At 42.0% G+C, this 17274-nt stretch overlaps 1 protein-coding gene across 2 annotated transcripts in view; it reads right to left on the reverse strand.

Annotated features, from left to right (window-relative positions):
• KLF7 (Kruppel like factor 7) overlaps positions 1-17274 on the reverse strand; it is a 92389-nt gene that overhangs the window by 42496 nt on the left and 32619 nt on the right. Inside the window, exon 2 of one of the 2 annotated variants that reach the window (XM_006935507.5) lies at positions 5655-6285. In XM_006935507.5, the coding sequence (XP_006935569.1) occupies positions 5655-6285 (631 nt within the window). The remainder of the gene's footprint in view (positions 1-5654; positions 6286-17274) is intronic. The other variant, XM_003991071.6, reaches the window with a different exon arrangement.

Genomic DNA, 17274 nt, shown 5'->3' on the forward strand with positions numbered 1-17274 from the left:
ACACCCTGTTCCAAAAGAGAAAAGCGACTTTTTCTGAGTCATGCTCGCTACTTCTGACCTCTGATAGGCACCCCTACTCTCATGCCATGCTATGTCTCCCTTTGCACTCTTTCTTGGAAGGGCTGCCCCCAGCACTGCTTACTCAGTGGCACAGAGCCCGACATCTCTGGGCACTTACTGCCCCGTTTGAGGAATGACTGATAGAACAAACAAAGGGACTAAGAGGATGATCCATTAAATAGCACGTAAGCCCAAGGGACAGGAGGCCCGGGTCAAGTTTTAATTCTGCCAATGACAGGTCATAGAACCCGGGCTGGGGCATTTTTACGCTGTTGGTGCTCAGTTTCCCCCAACACGTGATAATGCTTGCCTGATTTCATAGGGAGAGAGTATTAACATTTGTCATTTTAACGAGTGCACTGGGACTGTTAGAAGAAGTCTCTCTTTAATCCTAAGGTAAAAAAAAAAAAATGGTTTAATAGTAATGACCATAATAATAGTAACTATAACAGTAACAATAATGGGCCTAGAAACGGAAGACCATTCTTTTGTAATTTCCTTGTTCTGGTACTTAGTCACTTGATGAGGCAATATGTTTAAGGACCCTCCCAACTTTATTCTATTTAGAAGACACTGAAAGTAGTTTTCATTGTCAATTTGTATTTAAACTATGTCTCTCATTTCCTCTTAATAATGAGTTATTAAGAAAAAATATCTACTTGATTTCTTTTCCCCTTGTTAGTTAGCATAGAAGTTAAGAGCTCAGATTTGAGCAATACTGTTTGGTTTGAATCCTGGCCCAACCACCTAGGAGCTGTGTGACATTGGGCAAGTTACCTGACCTCTCTGGGCCTCATTCCCTCTATATTATAAGAATAGCACCTATGTCATTAGATTAATACGAAGACTAAACGGATTAAATTTGTAAAACACTTAGAACAATGCCTAGGATGTAACACCCGCTTTATCTTTGTTGAATAAACAACATAAATCATATTTCAAACTTTGAAGAACTTTCATTATGTAAATTAAGCACTTTTATTCGCCTGTTAAACACAACGCTCGTCTTTTCGTTTATAATATTTTTAGCTACCTTTTCATTTGAAAACAAACTATTTCCCCAGATCCAAGTTCAGCTTAGAAATGGTGCCACCCCGTGATTCAGTGAGACCTGTCCCAAAGCAGACATAAACCGTTAAGTAAATTGCACACTTGTGTTATCTTTCCACCTAAAAAGCACCCCTTTACGTTCTTTGGCACAAAAATCCACAATGTCCTTATCAACACCCGTTGATTAGTCTAAAGCAACCCCCTGTCCATAGAAAGAATCCTCCAAGTAGAACATGTGAGAACATGGCCTTCTTTTTTACCCTCCTCTGTGACCAGCAATCAAAGATTTCATTCCTGGCCTTTGTCCTGACTTTGTCAACATGACTCACTCTGCATAGTGTACGTGAATCTCCATATTAGAAAATTTTATTTGAATTTCCATATTAGGCAAGTCTGATCAATTAACACAAAGTGCCATTTCAATCCCAGGCTTTTTTTTTTTTTTTCTTCTTCTCAGAAGTGACCAAGAAGAAGCGTGGAAAACAATTCTTTCTCTTTTTGCATAGAAACTACTAACATTTTAACAAACTGACTGGTGCGGAACATGCGCATAATAAAGTGATTTTTTTCAACTGAAAGTGAAGATTTCCTTTGCATCAAAATATAAGGACAATTTAGCTGACTCCAAGAAAATGAATAAAACTATGATCATGATAATTGAATTATTGAGCAAGAAAAATCCGTTACACAAAGACCAGAAGACAGAGTGGGAGAGAAAGGTCTGTAATGGTTGGCTGCTAAAGGACATTTTTACGCACATGCCAGCACTAAGTGCTCTTCGCGATGAATAAACCATATGTCCATTTTTATATGCTTCCTTTCACTAAGATCCTGAGACTTCACAATATTCCCTTTGTCCCAGTCCCTGCCTTGTCTTCCCCCTCCCTCGGTTCCCCCATCCCTAACTTCACCTCCTTGGGCAAACAATATTTGTGCCCTAGCTACCAACTTGAACATCTGCTACCTTAAAAAAAAAAAAAAATCACCTCATTGCCTAACATGCTCCAGGGCAAAAAGTTTGAAGGATTCAGCATCCTCAAAAGAACAGCCACAGAAGGGGGGCTGGGGGGGGGGGAGGGGGGCGGGGAGGCATATCTTTTCCAGCTCAGTAAATTCTATCTATATAAAGATTAAATGAGTAACATTTTAAAAATTCTTCAGTGCAAGCAAATCCATGTTACCAACAATGTATTGTCTTTCTTATGCATACAGGGAGACCCACACGTTTTATTTTATTTCATTTTTCCAACTGTGTCTCCTTTTCAACATATTACCGTATAGAAGAGATACAGCATATACAGAACTCTAGAGAAAAGGAGGCCAATGGTTTCCCTCTTTTTACCAATTGTTTTCTCGTCTTCTTTTTTTTTTTTTTTTTTCTGTCCCCAAACACTTACCCATCTGAAAGATAAAGAAATGTTTCCACTGGATTAAAGTGAGCCCTGTGTTAAAGAGCTTGCCCGAATCCAAGCAGAGCCCATTTCTTTTAAACTCCATTTCAACATTGGGTCGGCAGTTCTGCCCTTTCACTCGCTTATATCGGCGACTCCTCCAACCAGAATTCCCATCGCCATATACCTTTGCCCTCAAGCTTGTACTAGTCCATTGCTTTTGTATGTTTGCACTTAATTTGATTCCATCCTTCATGCTTTTTTCATTATTCTTAGTTCATCCACACCACATAAATTATCACCTTTGTGTTCAGTTCCCCATGTGCCCCATTCACACCAATTCCAAATAAATACTTCTGATTCTCATCCATTTGATCCAAATTAATTCACACTCTCTCTCCCCATCCTCCACCTCCACCTCCCCTCCTATTTCTCTTGTGGCACCTACTTTTCCTTCCACGCTTATCTAGGAGGGAGGTTTTACAGGCAAAAGGCTTCCGGAGGATGCAAGGTGATTGCTTTCTGCATTGTCTTAGGAAAGCCAAGCTCTACGGTGCTTCCACCTTCAATGAGCCGACGGTTGCACATCCAGATGCACTTTCCTCAACTGGTGTCCACGAGCATCGTCACCCCCTGCACAGGGTGACGAAAAAGGCTTCTTGCTTTTCGATGGTATTTAACTTTGGCAACGGCCTTATTTCCAGTATACATAGAGCTGTTTTTTTTCACACGATCATCACTAATCAATGGCAACAGCAATCCTACTAACTACAACCAACTCCACCACCATCTTTCATGAGCTCTCACGGCCTGCCAAGTCTTTTACATACGTTTATTCATTGAGCCTTCAAAACAATCCAGAATGGAGACAAAATTATCCCTGTACTTTACAGACGGCGACACTGAGACTTAGGGAAGACAAAGCACTTAACCAGGTCACAGATCTAAGAAGCAGTGGAGGCAGAATTCAGACCGAAGTGCACCAAACCACAAAGCCCCGCTCTTCACCACTCTGCAGTACTGCCTTTCAGTAATGCAGGGTGCCTCCTTGGATAAATCCCCCGCGGAGAGGAGTCTTTCCACTAAAGTCCACCCTACGGCAAGTGGTTGGTTGCAGGTGCTGGGGAACATAATGAGCTCCACCTTGGTAATCGTTCTGAGTAGACGATGCCCAAAAAACAAAGCACCGAATAAGGGATCACTCCTAAGAGGTCTCCTTCTGACACGTCCGTTGGGCAAAGGGGATAGGAAAAAGGAGGAAATGCTTTGGACTCCCCCTTGGAAAAAAGAATCCTGCTTCCCCAGAGCCTTCCGGCCTCCATACTAGGCAGGATGTAGCCGTCTCAAAGTCAATAATTCAACAATGTATCCATACTCATGAATTCCACGCCCCCAACGAAGCTCAGCATTCTTGCCTCATCCTGCTTTCTTGGGTTTCCTGGGGAGAACAGGAAGTGAGTCACCAATGAAAGCCCGGGAGCATTGCAATGTCTTGCCATTACTTTCCTCATTGACTTGAGAAGAAAGAAATATAAATAATGATGACCTTCAGGACACTCTCAGGGAGGGAAAGAAAGCTGACTCTCGCAGGGGATGTTAGCCTTGGTGTCTGTGGAGTGGACAACTCAGACCCAAACCCTCACGGGGAACCCTAAGTGGGCCTGAGCTGTGGGGTTCAAGAGTCACGTTAGGAGTCACGTCCCATGAACCGAGCAGGAGCTACATGGGCAGTTAAGTGCAGAACTGGAGGAGTACGTGCCTCAGTCCTGTATAGCAAGGAAGCAATGTATTCTCATGCTCCCATGGGAATGGTTTTGAGGTTCAAAATGGTGATTTCTTCTGGACACGTATGCTGCATCTTACTTCAGGGAAGTACTCCTGTCCTGCACAAAGGCATTTCACGCCCCCCACCCCCCACCCCGGCGCACCAGAGCCGCAAGGGGCCTTAGGCCAGTCTGCGTGACAGACGTGGCAAACGGGGCCCCGGTGAGGTAAAGGGACACTCTCAAGGTCACAGAGCTAGTTAGTGGCAGGGTTAGAACCAGAACTAGCTAGTTCGTTTTTCTGATCTTCCAGCCAATGAACTTTTCACTGCACACGTCCTGGGTGGCGCAGACCAAAACCCGCCGCAAAGCACCGGGAAGACGAGCTCCAAGAGCAAAAAGAACTCCCGCCGGCCACTTCTCCTGGCTCAAATCCAGTCACGCATTTCCCTCTGGCTACACTCTCACTCTGCTGCTTCTGGAGCTGTTCCCTACTCAGTTGCAAGGTACAAGCAGTATGCACAACCACACCGGCGATACAGCCGGGACTCATTCAAAAGCCACCAACGACAGTAATTGCTCCTAGGATGCTAACGCCAAGAGGAAACACCACCCCTAAGCTTGCGTCTCAAAGCGCACGACGAAGACCAGGTGTCAAGGAAAATGCCAGTCTCACTCTTTTCGCTGTAAACCCCACTCTTCCAAATTATCCCATTGCTCCAAAGATCACTACGATTCCTGGGAATCACGCAGATAGTCCTGAGAAAAATATACAGTCCCCGCCAGTCCCCGCCCTCCCCTACCACACACGTAGCGATGTAATCACTTTAGCAACTTCTCGGTAACAAGCTCATTAAAAAGCAATTCTGCCATCTCCCCGTAAAGCACGCGCCAGAGAACAATGCAGAAGAGGAGATGCCAATTAATTATAGAATGATCACATCTAATGAACTCTGAAACCCTCCTGCTGTTGGTGACTTTGACGAAAAATCAGGGACGCCCCGACTACCTTGCGTAACTGTGAATTCTTTCAAATGGGCCTCCTCAGATTCCACGGTTGATCAAGGCTGCAGAACTACACTCCTGAAACACCGACGAGTGTCGGGAGGTGACAAGTGCCCGGACGGCCGGAGCCCCCCCCATTGGGGCATCCTTGGAACCGCCTGGTTCCACGCCGGGGTTGGCACGGCCAGCCCGGGGCCTGCACCCGGGGCCTCTGCGGGGGCTCAAGGTCACGCGTGTGTCCCTCGGCTGCCCCGCCCCCCGGCCCTCGGGCCTGGCTCCCACCCCCCGAGGCAGCACGAGGCCGCTCCTCGGAGCCCCGACGCCCTTCCCACCGCGAGGCTAGAGGAGGAGGAAGAAGAAACCACGTGCGGCCAACTTGTACCACTACCTGTGTGAGTCCTCTGGTGGGCCTTTAGGTGGGAGCTTTTTGTATAAACTTTCCGGCACCCGTTAAACTGACAGCGGTGAACCCTCTTCTTGTTTTCGGGGCACGCCTCGGCCCCCACCCCTCCTTGCTCGCTGTCGCTCTGTCCGCTCTTAACTGTCCCCGCTGCCGCCACGGCCGCCGCCGTCGCCACCCCTCCCACCTTTACCGAGCCGAGCGCAGCCTTCTTGGCCACCAGTTTCAACGTCACCGTGCCATCCACGGCTGAGAGAGTCTGTGAGGTTTTGACCAGATGGCGGCTGAGCTCAGGGGACGAGGGGGGCGTTAATGAGGTCACTGCGTTGAGCTGGGCCTGGTTGACGGCCGTGTAGCTGTCGAGAGAAGAGCTGGTTGGCTGGAGGCTGAGGCAGGTCTCAGAGAGCAACTTGTCCCGAGAGAGCAGAATGTCCACGGCCGAGCTCTTCTCGCAGATGGTGGCTTCCACGGGGAGCAGCAGCGGGTCCAAGCGCCGGAAGCTCTCCTCAATGCACGGGGGAGGAGAAGCATGGAGGAAACAGTCCAAGTCCTCACCGAAGGTCTCCGAGATCCTCCTGGGCTCCGTCTGTAGGTAGCGTTCCAATTCAAGGCATGTCTGCAGGGGGGGAAGGCGGGAGGGAGAGAAACAGCCATCAGAGGCAAAGAACACCATGAGGCCACATGTTGACAGGCAGAGCAGGGAGACACAGAGAATGGTTTCGCGGCCCGAGTCTGAAATTCTCTTGGTGGAAGGTCTGACCCTGTTATTTACTCCCTGAAGGCTTCTGAAGGGTTCCTAAGGGCCACATCATGTGAGTTTAATGAAGGGGAGCTAGAGGCCCAGAAGGGCTGTCTCGCCCCGTCGGGATCCCAGAGAATATTCGGGGTTAAAGTCATCTCCTGCCCTACAACCCAAGTCGGCAGGTGAGATGCTCCAAGCAGCCCCAGGAGTTCCCGCGTAAGCAAGAGGCAAATGGAATCACACAAAGTTTTTCATACCGAAACAAGACTTCCCGTACTCCACGTTCATTTTTCAAATAGACGGGGGCAAGCCACAAAAATAAGCCAATTTTCCAACCTGCCCTGAAGAACAAACCATACCCACCCAAACTAACAGGTGACCTCGGCCACGATGAGCCAACAGCAAGCTCTGCCTCGGATTCCCTAGCTGGCAGGAACAGACACCGTTCTCAAGAATGCCTCTCACAGAATCTTTGATATATAAGACAAAACTCCCATTGTCTACAGCAAGTTATTCAAAATACGATTGCTACCTGTTTTGTGGCAAGAAGCATGAGTCCCATTACAATGGTTTAGTATCTCTGACTATGTGATAAGAACAGGTTGAAACACAGCTATCTGACTTGCTAAAAGATGGGACCCAATAGATTTCAACGTAAAGCTTTCACCTGGTAAAGAAATAGAGCAAACTGAGGAGTTCAGAGTTGCAACAAATCTTCACCCATGGTGCTCCTCAGACTTTGTAAGGTGGTGGAAATGCTGTTGCGGCAACAGTGTGGATATTTAAGTGTGTACTAGAAAGCTCTCCTCACGTACAAATCCCGCTTTTCCAGAATCTTGTGTAAAACGGTGGCACTAACTTGCACCATCAGCTCAATTTGCTCTGGTTTCTGGGCTCCGACAAAGAAACACTGATGACCAATTTAAAATGAGACTAGCTCCTAATTTACTGCCTCCGTAGAGCATCTTCGATTTCAACCAGTGTTCAGAATCTAGGCTTTTATTCTGTCAAGAATAGATTTTAATGATATGTCTCATTGTGCTGTATATGTTAAGGATTTTATTTTGGTGACATTTCAAAAGGTTGTTTTTGTTTTTGTCTTTGTTTTTCTCTTATCCCATTTATTCTCCCATATATTTGTAACAGAGATGCACTATCAGTGGGGTTTACCTTTCCCCGGATATAGAATCATAGAACCATGGAGTTTCAGAGCTCTTTGTCTGGATTTTATATAGACTGTGCTTCTTTACCATGTGCATATGTCAGCATTTTACCTGTTTTTCTTAGGCTGCATGCAATAGCCACTGCCATTGCTTCCCTATTTTGACAAGGTTCTAGCTGCATTTGCACTAGGCTTAGTACTTAACCTCTAAATCAGAATCCATTTTTGGTCACTGCCTTTGGTATATTCTCTGCCAGCCTGCCCTTCAGGGCTTCCAGTCCCCATCTGTATCCTCATGACATCTCATGCCCGACTTCTCCTCCTTGCTTGTCTCACTCCACTCCTCCTCTCTGAATAACCCAAGCTCTACCTGTGAAGTTTTCTTTCCTATTTGCCAAAGTATCTAATACCATCGTATAAAGTTTAAACTTCAAAATCTTTAAATCACTACTTATGGTCTCTCACTGGTTATACATTTATTTGTCTTGTGTCTTCTGTTTATTTTTTGTTAGTGTTTTTTATTGCGGTATAATTGACCTATAACATTGTATCATTTTCAGGTGTATAACGTAATGATTCAATACTTGTATACACTGCAAAATGATCACCACAGTAAGTCTGGTTACCAAAAAGATTGGTTTTTAGTCAGCCTTATGGTAAAACTCTGCATTAGCGAATAAGACAAAATAAGATTGTTAACTATGAATTAACTTTGGCTTTCACTGTTGACTTTTAATAGTATAAACTAATGAACGAGTCTAATCTTCATTCAACACTCATGTCACAAGTTTTCACTCAACTACTGTGTTCACAGCAAGGTACAAGGCTTTCTGTGTGTTGGAAGCAGATATTAATAGATCCACGCGAGGTAGGTGCGGAATAAGAAATTACAAGCTAAAAATGACATGAATTTACAAAGCAAAGTGATACCAAATAACATAACATAAAGTATATTGATGAGTTCTTAGGGGATGAGTGGACAATGAATTCTACATTCTATAATATAATCAAGAAAAGCTTGTGGGAAAAGTAAGTTTTGATTCTGTTTTACTTATTGATTAAATAATAGCTCTGGTTGAGTAGCTAGCTTCCCATCACTTCATATTTGAAACCAACACTGCCACCTTCTCAGGTCTAGAAATCTGCATTATCTTCAGTTGCCCCTTTTCTGAATTCCAGGTCTCAAAAATTTCTTTTCCCTTTTTCCATCTCATTGCTAGAAACTGCCATTTATCTCTCTCCAATAATGAAACCCTCAGGCTTAGCTGCAATGAATTCACTTCTGAATCTTACTCCTAAAACCTCCCTTTAAGCTCCTCTTCTCTTTTGAAACCCTCACCTACCAAGCACAGTGCCTGGCACCCAGCAGGTATATAATATCTATCAAACAAGGACAAAATCAACTTTATACTCTTACTTTGATTATTCTATCTCCTCCACTCCACAGAAGTCATCTCCTGACACCCTATCCTGGACCATGCTGAGGCCAGCAATCTTAGAAATGAACACTAATACATGTCTTCTGGAACGTAACTGTAATGCTTCTTCAGCTTTGCCCAAAACTGATGAACCAGATCTTTGAGACACAGATATGTTCTGGGTAAAAATCAGCTGAATCATGGATGATAAGTTGTCCGTCCTTGAGGCAGTTTTTTGCTTCACACACAAAGATTATTTCACAACACAGTCACCTCTGTCTTTTGATAGAGTTTCTGTATGTCATGTCTTCTTACATACTTTCTAGCTCAAAGATTTGAAAGCCACTAAGAAATTGTTGTGATCGTTAGGAAGCTCAGATCTCTTCATATTCAGAGTTGTGGGCAACTGAGAGATTCTAAACACATTTACATACTTTTCTGGGAAGTTAAAAAAAAAATCTACCCAGTATGCCCTAGTTTAAATCCCAGGGGCACACAGGTCACGCTAATGATCTAAAGATAGAGATACATCTACTAAAATGTGGGAAATGCTGGACCACTTAAGAGCAGCTATCATTTGCAACCCTAATGCAGGGCATTCTTATTCCATCTGAGAATCAGAAAAGCAGGAGTACCCATCAGGATGTGCTGGATAACCCTATGAAATCATTTTGTAATGGTTTTTGTCTTGAGAAATCCACTTCTTATAATATTCTACTTAGAGAGAAGAGAAGATTTTGTTAATCAGAAACTCATCAGAAGTGCTGGGAAATAAAATGTCAAGAATGAGAATTTTAATGTTAGATTATTTATAAGCCAAAGAGAAAGTTTATCTCCAATGTTTTTCTTTAATGATTACAAGGACTCCCTTAAGAAATGACTCTGATGTTTAATTGGAATTTACTCATAGATGTTAATACATATATACAGAGAGAGAGGTTTATATAGAAATAAACATGTATATGTGTGTGGGGGTTTACATACATATTTCCTAGCTCTGTCTATAGGAAGAGTCTACAAGCAAAGACACCTTGGTAGCAGTGAGCGCACCTACTATACAGATCTTGGTTTCTAAATATCATCATCCAATAAAGGGAACCAGGGCATATTGGAGAAACAGTTGATTCAAAGTGTGGGGCAAAGTAAATAAAAGATGAGCCTAGACTATCTTGTGGTACTGGAAGGTAAGGAAGTGTTCATAAAGTGGTAGAGATATGTCAGAAAGACTCAGGAGCCAATTTGAAGGAGCTCTCAGTGGCCAAATCTGGACAATATGAGCAATAGCAATGAATCGTGATAATGTATTTTTAACACATGGAATAAAATTAATATCTATGAATCCATAGTGATAGAAATAAATAGTTGAATCAATAAACAAATGGAAAGGGTTAGCTTCTCCTTCTAATAAAACTATAATTAATAAACATAGAAGTGATGATGGAAATAGAAAAATCACCATTAAGCAAACAAAAAAGTAATGACTACAGGCAAGAATCACCAATGGATGCTAAAATTAGTACATGAAACTATAATGAGAAGCAAGATATTTGCCAGTCTCAAAGTATCCCCCCCCAACAAGGTGGATATATTTTGACTACATAAACAAAAATAATAATTTAACAGTAGGGAAGCCTGGCATGCACCACTTTAAATATACGATCAAAGTCAGCAGCACCAGTAATAAAACATAATCATATTTTGTACCCTGGTATGACAGGCTGCAAAGGGCACAAAATTATTCTATTCCATTCCTGCCCAAAATATATAACCTCGGTGTAATCATGAGAAAACATCAGAACAACCCAAACAGAGGGCCATGCTACAAAATAACTGGCTAGTATTCTTTAAACCATATCAAGATCAGGGGTGCCTGGGTGGCTTAGTCAGTTAAGCATCTGTCTCTTGGTTTCTGCTCTGATCATGGTCTCATGGTTTTGTGAGTTTGAGCCCCCATCAGGCTCTGCACTGACAATGCAGAGCCTGCTTGGGATTCTCTCTCTCCCTCTCTCTCGGCCCCTCCCCCACTTGCACTGTCTTTGTCTCTCTCAAAATAAATAAATAAAAACTTTAAAAAATATATCAAGATCATGAAGAACAAAGGAGACTGAGAAGCTGTCCCTGATGAGGGGACTAAGAAGATATGATAACTAAATGCAATGGACTTTGGATAGGAAAAAGACATGGATGGGAAAAACCATTTCATTCAAATAAAGTAAACAGATTAGTTAATGGCATTGTATCAATGTTAATTTCCTGGTTCTGATCATTGTACTATGGTCATGAAACATTAGGGGAAGCTGGGCAAATGTATACAGGAACTCATGCACAATTTTTGCAACTTTTCTGTAAGTTCAAATAATTTCAAAAGAGAAAGAGAAAAAAAAAAAAGAAATGACCATTAGCAAACTAGGAGTGTCTCCAGATTGCAAATTTGGATGTAAAGTTCAAATATTTGTTTATATACCAGAACCAGAGATTTACTCTGTCCCAATGACACTGTAGCTAGCAAACCCCAACTCTGAGACAGCAGATGTCAATTTAATTACATAAATTATGCCTTTCCAATACTTCATGTGGGAGATATGAGACTTTCCTCAACCTGACCTAACAATACAACTTAAGACTTGAGCCGCTGGATCAACTTCCACTCCCTCGAAAATCCATTACAGTCAGCAACGGGAAGGAAATGTACCCAAGTACCAAGTGATTTTCTTATTATTTACGAGGTCCAAATGAGCTTTGTGAAGACACTCCAACATCTCAACTTCAAAATGTGTGGTTTCTTCTCCTAGTTTCATAGGATCAACTGAAATTGGTTTTGAAGTCATCTTAAAATTTGATCATCCTGAAATCTTTTTTAATACTCTCTCCATTTTGTTCATAGTACTTACTGAAACATGCTTATTAAAAGTGATAACCCAAGCCTTAGTTTAAAAAGAAAAAAAATTCAAACCTATTACTGCCATGCCTACAACTTCTGTGACAGGTTCTGGAGGCAGAAATTGACAGAGAACAGAATAACCCAAGTCTTGTAGCACAAATTAAGTTCCCCCAAATCTCCCAATGTTGGCAAGAGGTAGTTACTTTAATGGGATCAAGAAATATGTAAGAAACTTGGCCATATATGGGCATGATGATGCCAAGGTTACCAAATGGTTTTCATTAAACCTGTCCTTCTCTCATCATAAATTATATGAAATTTGTCATTCAGGATTGCAAACATCTCCAGTCACTTTTGCCATTTCCCCGACAACCTCCCCTAAAGATTCTCTTTACCTATTTTTCCACTCTTTACTTTCCCTCGTATTCATATGCTTGATATAATCTTTCAACTTCCCTCCCACTAATCATTCTTTCATTCAAAGTTCAACATAGTCTATCTTCTTCAGGAACCTTGGTCTAGAAAAAAAATGGAGTTAAGAAAATATGCTGACTGCCAAGTGTTGAAATACACACCTCCTCAATCCTGGACAAATAAACAGTATCTCCAAAATGAATCTATGAGTCCATAGACTGATGGTATGCCTGGTTTATTAAGATCATAATCTCCTTGTGGTTTTAGTTTGCATTTTCCTAATGATTAGTGATGTTGAGCATCTTTTCATGTACCTGTTCACTTATTAAGGTCCTCTGCCCATTTTTAAACTGGATTATTTGTTTTCACGCTATTGAGTTGTACGAGTTCTTCATATATTTTGGGTTTTAACTCCTTGAGTACAAGGTTTGCAAGTATTTTTCCCCACTCCACAGGTTTTCTTTTTACTTTATTGATGATTTCTTTTGCTGTGCAGGAGGCTTTTAGTTTGAGGTAGTCCCACATCTTCATTTTTTATTTTGTTGCTTCTGCTTTAGGTGTCATATCCAAAAAATCATTACCAAAGCCCACGTCAAAGAGCTTTATTCCTATGCTTCCTTCTCGAATGTTTTCTTTACACCCATGCCAGCATGACATGGGTGCAAAGGAAAGGGACCCCTTGTACACTGTCGGTGGATCATAAATTGGTGCAGCCACTATAAAAAACCAGTATGGAGGAGCCTAAAAAAAATTAAAAATAGAACTACCATATGATCCAGCAATTCCACTTCTGGGACTATATCCAAAGGAAACAAAAGCACTAAGTCAAAAAGATATCTGCACCCCCGTGTTGATAGCAGCATTATTTTCAATAGCTGAGATAAGGAAACAACCTAAGTGTCCATTACTGGATGAATGGATAAAGGAGTTGTAGAGTATATATACAACGGAATATTATTCAGCCGTTAAAAAACAAGGAAATACGGGGCGCCTGGGTGGCTCAGTTGGTCAGGTGTCTGACTCTTAGTTTGGTTCAGGATATGATCTCATGGTATATGCTAATGAGTCGTGTGTTGGACTCTGGGCTGACAGCGCAGAGCCTGCTTGGGATTCTCTCTCTCTCTCTCTCTCTCTCTCAAAATAAATAGGTAAACATTAACTAAAAACAAGGAAATCCTACCATTTGTGGCAAATGGGTGGCCCTTGCAAAAATTATGCTAAGTGAAATAAGTCAGACAGAGAAAGAAATATGCTGTATGATCTCATATATGGAATCTGAAAACAAACAAAACAACAACAAAACTCATAGAAAAAGAGATCAGACTTGTGGTTACCGAAGGCAGAGGGTCGGGGGAGAGGATATTGGAAAAGGTGGTCAAAAGGTATATGAGATATATAAGAACTAGAGATGTAATGTAAAACATGATGACTACAGCTAACGCTGCTGTGTGATATACAGAAAAGTTTTTAAGAGAGTAAATCCTAAGTGTTCTCATCACAAGTGTTCTCCTTCTCATTTCTTTCTTTTTATTGTATCTATATGAGAAGATGGATAATGGGTGAACCTACTGTGGTAATAATATATGTAGGTCAAACCATCATGCTGTGCAACTTGAACTTCCACAGTAATGCATGTCAATTATTTCTCAATAAGAAAGAAAATTTAATAAATTAATTTTTAAAAATTACAATCTTCTTGGGGCGCCTGGGTGGCGCAGTCGGTTAAGCGTCCGACTTCAGCCAGGTCACGATCTCGCGGTCCATGAGTTGGAGCCCCGCGTCAGGCTCTGGGCTGATGGCTCAGAGCCTGGACCCTGTTTCCGATTCTGTGTCTCCCTCTCTCTCTGCCCCTCCCCCGTTCATGCTCTGTCTCTCTCTGTCCCCCCCAAAAATAAATAAACGTTGAAAAAAAAATTAAAAAAAAAATTACAATCTTCTTAAAAGCAATGATCATACTCCTTAAGTTACATGAGTACTCAAACAATAACAGTAATATTTCAGAAATAAACTTCTCCCTTATTATCTCAGGTGGCAAAGATATCTAAGTGTTCGAAGTGGTGTAAAGTTGTAAGAGTTAGAACTTTCTAAAATAATGAGCTAAAATCTCCTTACAACCCCCATCCATAACCACCACCATCACTATATCCATAGTCAATTGGGCACACTCTAGTCCAGTCTCCTCAATGTCATCCCTTTACAAACCAAGTGTTTAGAACATAAAAAGTTCTTGTTTTCATTTCTGTGTCTTTTAACGTGAACATAAGATAAAGCCATTGGTCCAATATTTTTGCCATCACTCATTACTGTGTCCTTATGATTATTTGGAGTCTTTGTATCCATGAATACTCAAGTTGGTGAATCAAACACAAGATAGAAAAGAAAAGAAATCGCATTTTGTGAATTATTTTTTTCTGGAATAGTATAGAGTCAATTAAATAAAATGCCACCTACGACTACCTATGTTTATAATTAATTGTCAGTCATTTGTGGTCCCTTTAGCCAGCTACCCTTAATCCCAATCATTCTACCTATTTCATTCACCTAAAAGATCCAAGAGTTAAAAGGGCAAAGAGATCAAGCAAACTGGGGAAAGAATATAGATGCAAAAATATAAGGATATATCGTTTTCTATTTCATGGAAACTTGCAAAGTCATGTTCTTCTGAGATCAGACCTGGACCTGATGATGATGATATTGATGATGATGATGATGATGGTGGTGATGGTGATGATATTAACGGTGACGATGCTTCTAGCAAGGAAGAGGTGAACTCTGTTCCCAGAAAGAGTGCTCACCCAGGTAATTGCACATGCAAGTAACTGCATCCGGCTCCCCATGGGAGCCCCTTCTGATATTTATTATGTGTGGTTTTGTCACGTGCTATTAACCATGGTACCACCATCCCCAAAGAGCGTGAAGTGCAGAAACAGGGAGATGAATCCCTTACCTTTCTCCTGGGATTGTCCCAAAGCTTAATTACTTTTTTGCACTTTAAAATCTTCACACACATCCCAGAATGGAAATAAAAGTGACACAAGATAAGCCAGTGATAGTGGGGTAATTTGAGCTTCTTTGTAAAAATTATCTTCTAAAATACTCTTTTTTTTCCTAATTCCTTCTTAGATATACTTTATGCTTTATGTATACTTTATACTTTTTATACTTTATACTTTTTAGCAAAATCTGTATTCCTCTGACTCCTGAAACCAACTCTGTAGGACTGCAAAGCTTGATATGCATGGGAATTTTGTGATTTTTTTTTTTCCCTTTAAAGGATGATACGATGTAATGGTTCTAACATGTTTCAAGTTTTTTAAAATTAAGTCAGAGTTGAAAGATGGGAAAGGAAGTGGACAGCACCGTCAGAGAGTTCTGGTACCATTTTTCTTAGGAGTGAGTGGAGAGATAAGAAGCACCATGATTATGATTAATAAGTTCATTTAAGCCCACTGGAGAACCTCAGACACCAAGTAGTTGGACTTTATTGCACATCTTCCTGGGTTTCAACATTTTAAAGCGGGTTTGAGGAGGAGAATGTAATATTAAGTTTAACCCATGGTAGAGACTGTGTATGAGCCAGTGACAAGAATCAACCACATAAGACCCAAAAAATGATTCCTTTTAAACAAATATTCACTCTTTGTTGACTTTCATTGCCAGGAAATATTAAGGTGGAAGGCTAGGAGAGAATGATTTTGTCTAGAAAATAAAGGTAAGTAAATATATAGTACAAGTAAAAATCTCCTCCTAAATTTTTTAGCTATTAGGCTAAAAAAAAAAAAACCAACCACCCCAAAGCCACATCAATAGCACACCCCAGAGGTGCAACAGCATTACACATCACTGTCAGAACTGCTCAATTCCACGAAACAACCATGGGGCTACAATGTCAGATCGCATTCCTTCCCTCTGTTTCTTACATCAACCGGTTGCTGGAGATGAAACCAAATTAAGTATTTCCCTCTGGTAATGTGTAAATTCTGAAAATTAATTGAATTCTAAACCAACATGAAAGTTAGGAGATGTGTACCAAAACTTCTTCAGCATCTCTCCTCTCCCAAACTATTTTCCACATACAGGGCCGCCTGGGTGGCTCAGTCGGTGAAGCGGCTGACTCTTGATTTCAGCTCAGGTCATGATCTCATCGTTCATGAGTTCTAGCCCCACATCGGGCTCCACACTGACAGTTGTAGAGCTTGCTTCAGAATCTGTCTCTCCCTCTCTCTCTTCCCCACTTGCTCTCTCTCTCTCTCTCTCTCTCTCTTCCTCTCTCTCTCTCTCTCAAAATAAATAACCAAAAAAAATTATTTTAAACATACAAAGAAAATATTTGTTTGTATATTCTTCCTTGGGGAGGTGGGGGAGGAAAGAGAGAAGATTAAAGGCCTGGGGAGAGGGTGCTGTCTTTGAAATAGGCCGCCTCCAATACCCCTTTCATCTTCCAAGGATTCCTTAGTTGCAGCGCATAAAAGAAGTCCCCAAAACAACTCAAAGCCAAATTAAATGTTAAGGTGAGTTGTAAAATCACATAACCTGCGCAGAGCGGGGGCCCAGGTCTTACGCTCCTTGAAGGAAGGCACTGGAGTCCCCCACACCTCCAACAACTTGGAAAAGGACTCCCTCCTTCAGAATGTCTATGATCCTCAGAAATAAGTGTCCACAAGGGACAGGATGGCCCATGCCCTGAAAAGGCTTCCTACCTTGGTTCAGACTTGTTTCTCCAGATGTCACCTGTTTCAACATACTGATCCAAAGTCCGTGACACTGGCCTCTACCCACAATTGCTGCACCTACCCTCCACCAGCCCTTAAGAAGAGTCACTCGCTATTATTACTTGGCTGCTGGGCTAGAACTAAATTCAAACTCATGAGTGGTCAAGAGACACCATGGCTCACGTACAGCTGGATCCCATGAGATGTGTGGATATGCTACCAAACCAAGCCCGTACTCAGTTCGACATACACGGGAGGAAACCCCGTGTGTTCATT

Source organism: Felis catus, chromosome C1 (assembly GCF_018350175.1).
Source record: "Felis catus isolate Fca126 chromosome C1, F.catus_Fca126_mat1.0, whole genome shotgun sequence".
Lineage (NCBI taxonomy): Eukaryota > Metazoa > Chordata > Mammalia > Carnivora > Felidae > Felis > Felis catus.